General features: G+C 38.8%; 1 protein-coding gene across 1 annotated transcript in view; it reads right to left on the bottom strand.

The window, feature by feature from the left end:
• Positions 1-12,493, bottom strand: part of ARSB (arylsulfatase B) — a gene marked incomplete at both ends in the record, with an annotated part of 64,925 nt that overhangs the window by 28,347 nt on the left and 24,085 nt on the right. The window contains one exon of the mRNA XM_080638281.1: positions 4,614-4,857. Coding sequence (XP_080494407.1) covers positions 4,614-4,857 — 244 coding nt within the window. The remainder of the gene's footprint in view (positions 1-4,613; positions 4,858-12,493) is intronic.

Genomic DNA, 12,493 nt, shown 5'->3' with positions numbered 1-12,493 from the left:
ACTACTGTATTTTTAGAAATAATTTCTAATACGTGCATGGTTTTAAAGGTTCTAGCTATAATGTGGTGTTACCCATGGTAATCTAATTTAAAAAGTGCAATCTACTATGATTTATGTAGAAGGTTTATACATGAGATTGGAATGGTCTGATATCCAAAAATAGGTTGGTACAGTAATACTATCTTATGCTATTTTCAAAAAGAAGTTAGAAACATTAAAGGGAAAGTTAAATTGAATTCCAAAGGTACTTGAGGGAAAATAAAGTTTACTAATGACTGGTTTACAGATATGCTGCAACAAAACTTTGCTTGCAAGAGCAAGGTGGCCTGCTACCATTTACTGCCGAAAACTGTACCAGAGAGACCAAGATTGATATGAACAGAGAAAGACTGTGAAGATCTGCAAGTAGAGATGACAGCAGGAACACACAGCATGAAAAGGGCTCTCATAAAACCCGTGTTAGCAACATCCAGACTAGCAGGTCAGCAAGACCCCAACACATCTAGACCAGTTTCACGGGACAGGGACACTGGTTCTGGAGGCGAAACAGTGATAGCATCTTGTGACTCACAGAGATGGGACAGGCCAGAAAAGAAGGAACAAAAGCATACAAAAAGACATTATCAGAACCTGTCATGTTTATCAAGCTCAGAAGAACACAGAAGATGTTAGAAGGACTTTGTAGTTGGTGTTCCTGGACATCTGCACCATTGCAACAGATCCTGGGTCTAACATCTGGTCACAAACACCGTGGTGCCTGGCTGTCAGATGAATGGCTTGAAAACCCCTTGCCCTGGTGCCTGGCTGCTGGGCAGACTTCTCAGACACACACCTTTTGGTGAGGGAGAGTGTCACACTGTGAGAATGCGAGTAAAAACTGCCCAATTTCAGTTTCTATTCTAAAGGAAATCACATTCCTCTTCTGTTAGGGCTCGCATTGATACAGTGTTGCAACAGTATTTCTTACACTACTAGGTCAGCAGATCAGTTTGGAAAGAGCAAACTTTTGACTTCAAAGTCCCCATCAAGGAGCTTTTAAGTAGCATGCAAATTTTTACCTAAGAAAAGTTCACACTGTTCAATGGGAACAAAAATGTTGCATTTCCTCAGTTTTATGCATTGTATGAAAGAAACTTAAAAGTACAGCTGGCTAAAAAGGATGTGAAGAAGAAACGTGCCTCTGAATTTTCATCTTTTCATGCCATTTGTTCCTAACCATAAACTTTCTTATGGTTCTTCAAGACAAACTTAACTAGAGGAGGCATAAAATAAACAGTTGGACACACATTTTCTGCACTTCATTTTACTATGAGAACTTCATATTAGCCAGTGTCATGTTAATTCAATTCCAAATTTGGACTACAAATCATCTTAACCTCATGACAGAAAGTTCATTTTGGTCTGATATTTCAGACTTTATACCTAGATTGCAAAATTTATGTCAAATGTCTGTATTATTTATAAGTAACTATATTAAAATGGTATAATAATTTATATATACTACATAGTTATCATATTAAGAACACATCCTTTAAACACTGATCATTTACAGACAGACATCAGGCAGATACTGGAATGGATCCAATATTTTTGTGACTTCTGAGAGTATCCGTATTGTAGCATATATTCTTCCGAATATCTAAACCAAGGTTCAAATTTATAACCTTTTGATTACACACACATGAAACAGCAGATTTAGGATTACAGTCCACACATACACACAAAAAAAAAAAAAAAATCACAAGAAGCATATACAGCTATTTGTATTAGACTGGACTGAAAAATACAGATGTAACGTGGTGATAGGCTATTAATTTCCTTTTTCCAAATGAGTTAGAATCTTAGCAAATTATAATTTCACTCATTATGAGCCATCTGGTCCAAGAAAAGCAACACATTTGAACTTTCCATCAGATGCCACCAAAAGGGCACTCTGCCTTCATTGTTTGTTATCCAATATTCAAGTGACCTTTTGAGTTATGATCATGAAATTCAATATACTCATTTTTCCTGATTACACTGGAAAATCATGTAAAATTCAGCATTTTGGTTGCAAGGTCAGTCAAAAGGCAGCCTAACAATTTACAAAACCTGACTTTTTTTCTTCCCAGAGGCCCTCCAGTTGGCACAACTGAAAATACTGGAGATTCCCTACTCCCTTTGCAGTGCCAGAGAACACTGCATTCAATCCCTCCATGAACAGAAACGATTCAAGTGCCAGGAGGATGTGCAGCTGTACCTATACATCCCCACATACAATTTTTCTGCTGAAGTAACCTGATCTGAGATCTATCCACGACAAAGAATTCCTGGTTGAATCTGACCTTGAAGAAGGCATGAATTCTGCTGATAGCTGGAAGAAAAGCCTATGGTTCAAGAGTACCCCAGTATCTTGCTAAGTTTTCCCACAGTTACACTGGCATATAAAACATTTTACTTTCTCTGGCTGGACAGCACCCTCTGTTCCTTCCTGGCAGTTAATAGTCCCTGGCCTCAATTATACACATCTTTATCTTCCACTTGGAAGAGAGCCATACGGTACACCTGGGCACAAAGACGTGAGCTCTCTGCAGACTCCAGCTAGTACAGAAAACTAGTCCATAGTGCCTCAGCAACAGAGGCAGCGCCAAGAAAAAGTCAAGCTGAGCAGTTTCAAAACAGGTAATCCCACTAAAGGTACAAACAAAACAATTCTGAACTCAAGATGCGGGCTTTGCAGTATTTCTGGGTGGGGAGTAGGCTTGGTTTGTTGTTTCTGTTTTGTTTTTACTTCAAGGTATATATATGGCTAACTGGGGATAGGTAGATGGGTTCAGCTCTACCTGCTCTGTCAATTTTTCATTTCAAACCCTAACCCAAAAAGTACCCCTACTGACACTTGTTTAGAAACTAACTTCTCTAATTCACAGTCTAGGATGCTAAGACACACAAAACTGAGCATTTAGCATAATGTATTATGCAGAAAATAGGAAAAAAAATAATCAGCATCTGCTACATAAATAGCTACATTTATCACGCAAGCTGGGGTGGGAACCCTGAGAAGGGGACAAAGGTTGTAACACACATGATATAGTATTGTCTGACTGCTATAAAAGCAGAACAAAGACTATCAAAATAAACAAAACACTAATTCTCAAATGAATGGCATGTAGGAAGCAGAATTGCTAGTTTTTTCTACTAGCTAGTCCTCTCTTATTCTGCTTTGGCAACATTAAACTTCTTCTTATGCAAATCAAAATTACATACAAAATGTACTACAACAAATATAACTTCCAAGAACACACACAATAGATTTAACCCCATCAGTGAATACATTATGTGAAGCACAAAAGAGGGAGCAACAGGAACTTAAACTAACATCACTATGCAATTTTTGCAAAAATAAGGGTTGGTTATAGGAGTTCAAAATTCTGCAGAAACTAGGTATTTAAGGACTTTATAATCCATTTTAGTACAATAAAAGAACATTACAATAAAAGAAAAGCTTTGAAAGATGAAGGACTGACTGTATGTAAGTCTTGACTGAAGATACTGCAAAGGGGCAACACCAGTTTCTTTTGGTAGTTTTTTTCAGTGAAAAAAACCACACCATTACCCGTAAATGCCCATTTCATTTATTCTTTTACATGCTCTTCTACTCACTCTGCTGAGCCAAATGCCCAAGTAATAAACACATATCTTATGTCCCTAGTTCACCCAGTACCTAGCATTTGTGGTAACATTTTTATTATTTTTTTAAGAGGAAAAATGTAGGGGATTTAACTCATTTTTTCTTTTAATGCATGGAAAACATTCTATTTTATGAACTAATGGGGTTTGGGATATCCTGACAGTTAATCCAGGCAGCATGATTGGTGCACAGAGTCAGAGTGCCCAGTAAAAGTCATTAACTTGTCCTTGGTATCAATCCCATCGGAGCTACGCTGTCTCTTTTTTCCAGCCATCCAAGCATGTCTGCACTGTGCTCCTGAGCTCTCCAGTTTGCTTAAATCAGGGACAACATCACAACCTCTCAGGAGTCACATCAAGTCTACTTCTGTACTCAACCTCACAGGCTTTTTGAGACACTGGACAGCATGATGCCAACCTATTGAAATGGTTACACTTTGAGCCAGCCTGACAGGCTCTGTACTGAGCTAACAAACCATCAAAGTGGAATGCATGCTCAGCGAGTTTAATGTCTGCATAGATTTCCCAAATGTCCAATTCCAGATGCATACAGCAGCGACACCCAACTGGGCTCAGTAGAGAGTAGGGCTGGGTCCATAAAATTTACTAACTTGCACTCTGTGCTACGCAAAACCAGTTAATGTACTTCTGGATCACAGAGCGTTCTGGAAAAAGTATACCATAACACGTTTATGCATTGTTGTGTCCATACTGACAGATTCAACCTGTCAAGTTAAAGCTGTCTGGAGGCTTTACATCTGTGATCAGGACTAATTTGCAACTTGGATAGTTCTCTTATGGATAGCGACATTAACTGCATTTACTTCTTCCCTTTAGGGAACACGTAATATTCCTGTGTGCCACCAGATCCAGCTCTGTTCTCTTGGCTGATTAAATTCTTCTCATACCAGAGTGCTGATTCAGTGATTTGACACGCAAGTTACCTGATAGCTTTCCAAACATCAAAGCCATCCAAAGGCTTAGTGCCATTGGTATGTCCTCCAGCAAGGTGCACCAGTGTTGGAAGCCAGTCAGAGATATGGATAAGTTCATGACTTTCTACACCTTTTCTTTTCAGCAATGGACTTGCAACAAAGCCTACTCCTCTGACTCCTCCTTCCCAGAGGGTCCATTTTCTTCCTCTCAGCGGCCAGTTATTTCCACCTGCCAAAGTCTGTCCTCCATTATCTGGAAAACAAGTATTTAAAATGAACTATTGGTAAGAAAGAAACATAAAAATTCTCCCCACAACATTTATTCATCCCTTAGAAGAAAATGTATTTTCAGAGTATAGGCACGTCATGGCAGTACTTACATAGTGCTGTTAAATGTTCATACAACATGTTGTATGCTCAAAGCATGTAACAAACTTATATTAAATTCTTGCCAGTCTTAACAAATTGCTATTATGAGAAGTTATTGCTAGAAATGATACTGTACTACAAACCAATGATTTAGAAAGACTTTGTTAAGAGCAACCTCTGATGTTGATTCTAAATATCACTAGACATTCAAAGCTTCCAGAATAAAAAACTTTAAAAATATAGTTCCAACCGCTTTACAGACAACAAGAAGACTCGCTATTAATGCCATCATTAGTACTCAGAATACACTGTTTTCCAGAGTACTTACTTAAAATGGAAAACTGCTATTCCAGTGTCAGGACAATACCTGTACTCCTAGTTTAGAACCACTGTTTTCCTAGATTTTTAGGCAGCCACATTGATTTGTAATGTTACACAGTATTACACGAAACAGACAGTTTCTCAGGCAGAAGGAGAAAGCTCTAACAAACCGAGTTGAAACTAGTTAAAATAGCTAAAGGGATTTGGAAATACACTGAATTTATTGTATTTGGTGAGAAAAACATGTAAGATAGTTACAGGAAAAGTTGAACTATAGTAACTCAGAAATATCCACATTAATTAGAGACACTTCACGTAACTCTTTTTTAGCTCTCAGCTTCCACACTAGGAATAAAATCCAGATTCCTGAATGTAACAGCATTAATGATTCTCTGAAGTTAACTTTTAGTACTGTTCTACTGCTGTTCTTGTTCAAACCTGTTGTAATAATCTCAGAAGAGTTGTTGATGGCAATTCTTTTAAGCATAATTTTTCTGTATTTTAATGAGGCTAAAATTGTTTTAAATAGTACTTGTTGAACTGACATTCAGTGTAATTTGACATGTTTATATTACATTTTCTGATTAAAACCCAGGAATTTGAGGGAAGAAAGAAGTAGTACGTGTCTCACACCTTAGAGAAGAACTTGACTGTAATCACAACACAACAAAATTATCTCCCTTCTGCTTCATTAATTACAGATCAATGTAACCACCACTATAAACATTTTTCTACTGCACATAGAAGACCTTTTTTGTTCTATCAAGGAATAAACTAGTCCCTATGAAGACTTTGAAAAGTGGAAGGTTAAGCTAAATGAAGTACTTAGAAAAAAGAGCATGATTTGAAAACTATGTCTCAGCTAGCTTCCAGTAGGGCTGATTGTGTGTCCAGCACTCTTGGGCCAAAAATAAACAAATTAAAAGCTTTATTGTCTTCACTATGAAATGCAGGGAACTAAATACTAGCTAACAGTATTTCTCACACAACAATGTTGAACACTGAGATGTGAGAATACAAGCAGTTGGCTGTTACAAAAAGAAAAAATAAAAAATCTGTTTCAACAATTCTTTCTGCTCTTAGTGTACACAGGAATTCCTGCTGGTGATACTCCTGGGACAGAGATTTCAGTAGCTTTTAACCTTAGCTGGCCTTAGAATAACAGGTATCTTATCTACACTATATTAGAGCACAGTTTGGACTTAAAGTAGGATCAAATCTTAATTATGTTAAATATCTTCTTTGTATAATAGGCTACTTACTGTCTGTATCAGTTGAATACTAGCACATGAGACTCTTTTTAGTCCTGAATACCTGCAACAAAGTAGCAAGGGAATTATAGAAGCAGACTGTCTTTTTGAAGAATTGAGTGAGGTAAGTGTGCCTTTCCTGGGTTACAGTCAAATTCTCCTGTGCCTCGGGAATTTCTTCAGCCTCAGCCTGCTGAAGATTCAAAAGTGGTCACAAAATGTTTGGTGAAAGGCACAAACAACGGGTCCCAACACTCTTTCCTAACCACGTGCTACCAGACACTGTTGTAGTGTGGGGGTGCTTGCCCTGATGGATTCTTTGTCTGTGGAAGTATAGCCATTCTTGTGCTGTCCCAAATAAGCTATTCCTTACTAACTGCTCAAGCTATTCTAGCGAAGTATCTCAAATATGGAACAAACTCCAAAGATCACATGGAAACTCCTAGTAGTTTAAAATACACAATATTCACCTAGGTAAAAGACAAATAGGGTCATTGTTGCTTCATGTTCTGCACTGGCTTCATATTCTATTCTAAATCCACTTCAAAACAATACTTTCTGAATGCTTTTTTTTTGCAACTGTTTCTCTCCATGACTCATCCTAATACCTAGTATCTGCAGACAGCGTCCAGAGCAAAGCTTTTGCAATCAAGGTACCTACAACTAGAGGCTCTGGTTTAAAACACTGCTTATTATTAAAGCTTCAGCCTTGCAACTTCAGCTGGAAACACAAGCCTCCCCCAAGCATGATACTTCAATTATCTCTTTCCTGGAGACAAACATCAAAGATGACTTTCATTAAAAATAATAGCAAAATAGTCTAGAAAATGTAGTGAGCATATTTTTCCTATCTGTAAGAATCATTTTTGTAATTACATCTATATAATTTAGACTTCAGTAGTACCCACAACATATTATGTGCATTAGAAAAACCATAAAGCAAACCAGCTCTTGTCCCTAAAGAAAGGATGAAGGGGGAGAGAATAAGGCTATACTCGGAAATTATGGTACTTGGCATAAGTGTTACCTAGCTAATGCATTCAGTTTTGTTTGCTTTCCTAAATGGAAGCATCATACATTTTTGAAGAGCTCTGTTGTTTGCTTGGTTTGTGTTGCTTTGATAGGTGTTTAGCTCTGTTTATTTTCTCAGGTTTTTTATCACTGCCATCATTCAGTGTTATTTTAGGAAGGGGAACACTGAGACTCTTCCATTCTGATAGAATTTTCTTCTGTGGGCTGAAATTTGTGACAATGAAAGAGAACACTAGTGAGAGATATTTTCACTGATATAAGAGTGGCCTGAAACAGAGTTCATAGAAGGCATTACCACCATCAATGAAAAAACGCACAGAAGACATATGTAACAGTTAAAATGACACAGAGGAGAAACGAAAGCTTCCTAGTTACTTTAATAGGTAGTTTCAATCAAAGTTCTGCACCCTTGAAGTAATATCAGCCATGTCGATTATGGAGAAAACTGTATAATGTAGTAACTATCATAAACACAAACAATATGCTGCACCGATTTATCATTCCTATTATGGAAGAGAAATTAAAAATCCAAAAGAGAAAAGGAAGCACACTGACTATTGTAAGCACTGCAGAGAGTACTTGCAACAGTTAGATCTGAGTGAACCACAATCACAGACAGAAAAGTTTCTTAAGGGCAATGAATACTATAAAATAAATACCACATTTTCAATATAGTTGTATCTGTGAGACATGCATCCTGATAAGATAGACTGATACAAAGATCTCCAAATGAAATAACTTTTGTCTTCAAAATAGTCATGCACAGCACTGTAACCTCATGAATACTTTTCAAAGTATTGGCAATGATTTACAGTAAATGCAATAAAAAAAAATTTGAAGTGAGAACTTCTGTCTTCTGTTTCAATTAAGATAGCTGCAGAAAATCAAATCTTTTTCTTCCAACTCTAGCAACCACGCAAATATGCCATCAAGAAAAAAAGGCGTATGTTATAGGACTACTTCTATCTTCTTTCACCTTCATACATCTATTTACATCTAATCACTTTCTCACCCATCTTAAAATCCATACAATGCTGTTCACATTAAGATACTTTAATAGAGCAGGTTGGAACAGCAAAAATCCACAGTACCTTCCTCTCAGAAGATTCTGGATGAAAATAGGACACATTTCCCACACAGAAAATCAGAGAATATAACGTATTTTCAAAAAGAAGGTGACTATCTTTCAAATTACTGTGGATTTTTTGTTAAAGGTAATGAAGAGGCACATGAAAAACAAGCTGCTTGGTGACAGCCAGCATGGCTTCACTAAGGGGAAATCCTGCCTGACCAATTTGGTGGCCTTCTATGATGGGGCTATGGAACTGATGGACAGGGGCAGAGCAGTTGACGTCATCTACCTGGACTTGTGCAAAGTGGTCGACACTGTCCCACACGACATCCTTGTCTCTAAAATGGAGAGACATCAATTTGATGGGTGGACCACTCGGTGGATAAAGAACTGGCTGGATGGCTGCATGCAGAGTTGTGGTCAATGGCTCAATGTCCAGCGGGAGAGCAGTAACGAGTGGTGGCCTTCAGGGATCGGTGTTGGGACCGGTCTTGTTCAACATCTTTGTCAGTGACATGGACAGTGGGATTGAGTGCGCCCTCAGCAAGTTTGCTGATGACACCAAGCCAGAGGGAAGGGATGCCATCCAGAGGGACCTTGACACGCTTGTGAGGTGGGCTGATGCCAACCTTATGAAGTTTAACCGTGCCAAGTGCAAGGTCCTACACCTGGGTCGGAGCAATCCCAGGCACAGCTACAGGTTGGGCAGAGAAGAGATTCAGAGCAGCCCTGAGGAGAAGGACTTGGGGGTGTTGGTCGATGAGAAAATGAACATGAGCCAGCTTCAGTGTGCACTCACAGCCCAGAAAGCCAACGGTATCCTGGGCTGCATCAAAAGGAGCGTGACCAGCAGGTCGAAGGAGGTGATCCTGCCCCTCTACTCTGCTTTTGTGAGACCTCACTTGGAGTACTGTGTGCAGTTCTGGTGTCCTCAACATAAAAAGGACATGGAACTGTTGGAACAAGTCCAGAGGAGGGCCACAAGGATGATCAGGGGACTGGGGCACCTCCCGTATGAAGACAGGCTGAGAAAGTTGGGGCTGTTCAGGCTGGAGAAGAGAAGGCTGCGTAGAGACCTCATAGCAGCCTTCCAGTATCTGAAAAGTATCTTCCAGTATCTGAAAGGGGCCTACAAGGATGCTGCGGAGGGACTCTTCATCAGGGACTGTAATGATGGGACAAGGGGTAATGGGTTCAGATTTAAACAGGGGAAGTTTAGATTGGATCTAAGGAAGAAGTTCTTTACTGAGAGGGTGGTGAGGCACTGGAATGGGTTGCCCAGGGAAGTTGTGAATGCTCCATCCTTGGCAGTGTTCAAGGCCAGGTTGGATGAGGCCTTGGGTGGCATGGTTTAGTGTGAGGTGTCCCTTCCCATGGCAGGGGCGTTGGAACTAGATGATCTTAAGGTCCTTTCCAACCCTAACTATTCTATGATTCTAAGAGGAAGGGTGTTTTTTAAAAATGTATTTAATTTAATAAAAACCTTTCAACATAAGCAAAATAAAAGCAAAATAAAGCTTGTCCATCTCAAAGATACTTTTAAAAATATTCTTCTCACAAACATCTGCTTTTGTAATTAATATTGATTGTCATATACATTAGAAAGAGTTTAATTTGTTAAATCTGAAAACTGTAAATTTGCAAACTGTAGAAGATGTTTTGCAGGACTTCTTAAAGGAATCAATAAACAAAACTAAACAGAGAGGCCCTTCTGTTTCTCCCAAACACTCCTCTGAAGAGTTGCCAGCTGCCAAGCATTTTGACTAGGGCAGTATATATATGCAGTAATGTGGGATGTATGTAACTAGTAAACAGTTTAATGACTAAAAGCCTCTTTGAAGAGCAGTCAGACAATAAAAACCAGCAATAAAATGATTCTGAGAGCAATAGCTAATGAAGCATGTATGGATCCAAGTCTTCAGAAACTGAGGCAACAGCCCGCTTCATACTATAAAGGTAACAGACATCAGCAATAGCTACAACTATGCAAAAAGCTCCATTTAGGATTTATACCTCATTAGGCAACAGAAAACCAAAATGAGTAAAAGTTTTGACTTAAGAATGAACCCTAACAAATGTCCTCAGGTGTATTTTTTTCAAAAGCAACAGTGTGCCTTGCTGTATAGCGATGTATTTTCTTCTAACAGACTAGATCTTGTTTCAATTATACTATAGAAAAGTAAGGTTTTTTGGTTTGGTTTGTTTTGGGTTTTTTTGTGGGTTGTTTTTTTTTTTTAAACAGGCATCCTTTTTTTGTCTCCCTTGTGACCACTCAGGTTGCTGCATTCTTCCTATGACCACAATTGAGCTACACCCTGCTGTCCTGCTGACGTGCCTGGCAAATTGTTCTAGACAGGCTCCTCAGAGAGGGCTTCCTGGAATTTCTCCACAGATTCATCCAGGGCTGTATTTGGTGCTGTTATTAAGTTGTTTTAGCTGCAGTATTTCTTTTCAGTCTTTATATTTTCTTAGTTCAAATAAGGAGCTACTTATAAGTCTCCTTATAACAAAAAAACAAAAAAAGGAAAAAAAAAAATCACCCTTGCTGACTACGTTTAGTGTGCAAGTTCTGTTAGACAGTGAGAATACATCATAAAAATATGCAGGGTTTACATAAAACTCCTTAACTTCTATTTATTCTAAGCCTTCCATTCAGGCAAAATAATAAACCCAGAGATTTTGTGATACGTATTATACAACCTTGGTTACAATGGCAGAAATGTAATCCTAAGTGTGTGTCCCAGTATTCCTAATTTTCATGGTAAGTTTTTGGCATTCGTAGAGCAAAATGTGATCCAAGAATACAGAAAATATTCACAACAATAACTGGAAAATACATCAGTAATTAATTATTGGAAAATACAGTAGTAGTTACTTATTTGCTGTAAGAAAAAAAACCAGTCTTAACAGACTTGCTTTATATTTGAAAGAAAAAATCCAGATGCAAAATGTTTTATGACAATGAGGTTAATAAATTTAATACATAACTGGTAAATAAATCCTTTTCAAACTGGCAATCTGCCACAAGCGGGGTCCCCCATGGATTGATATAGAGCCCAATGCTGCTCAATATCTTCATAAATGATCTGGAAGGTGGAATCAAGTGTACCCCGACCAAGTTTGCTGATAACACTAATCAAAGCAGGGAAGTGGCACTTCAGAAGGGAGAGCCATCCTGCAGGATGACCTGGATAGGTTGGAAGAAGAGCTGGCTAACAAGAACCTTAGGAAGTTCAATAAGGATAAGTCTGAGGTCTTGCACTTGGGAAAACATGATCCCCAAGCGCAGCACAGACTCAGATCTACTTGGCTGGGGAGCAGCTCTGTGGAAAGGGACCTGGGGATCCTGCTGGACAATAAGCTCAGTATGAATGAAAAGTGTGAAGCTGTGGCAAAGAAAGCCAACAGGATGCTCGGTTACATAAACAAGGGCATCGCCAGCAGACATAAAGATTTAATTACCCCACAGTACTTGGCACTTGTCAGGTCACACTTGGAATACTGTGTTCAGTTTTGGCTCCCACTATACAAAAGAGATGTGGACAGGCTGGAGAGGGTCCAGAGAAAGGCCATAAGATGATCAAAGGATTGGGAAGCCTGCTGTATGAGGAAACAGTGAGAGAACTGGGTTTGTTCAGCCTAGAGAAAAGAAGGCTTAGGGGAGACCTTATCACCATGTTCCAGTACTTAAAGGGTGGCTAGAAAGAAGATGGAGACTCCTTTTTTATACAGACACACATGCTAAAGACAAGGGGTAATGAGTACAAGTTACCCCCAGGAAGATCCCAGTTGGACGCAAGGGGAACATTTTTCACAATAAGAACAATCAGCCATTGGAATCATCT

This window comes from Psittacula echo (genome assembly GCF_963264785.1).
Source record: "Psittacula echo genome assembly, chromosome: Z".
Taxonomy (NCBI): domain Eukaryota; kingdom Metazoa; phylum Chordata; class Aves; order Psittaciformes; family Psittacidae; genus Psittacula; species Psittacula echo.
This window is presented reverse-complemented; position numbering and strand designations above follow the sequence as displayed.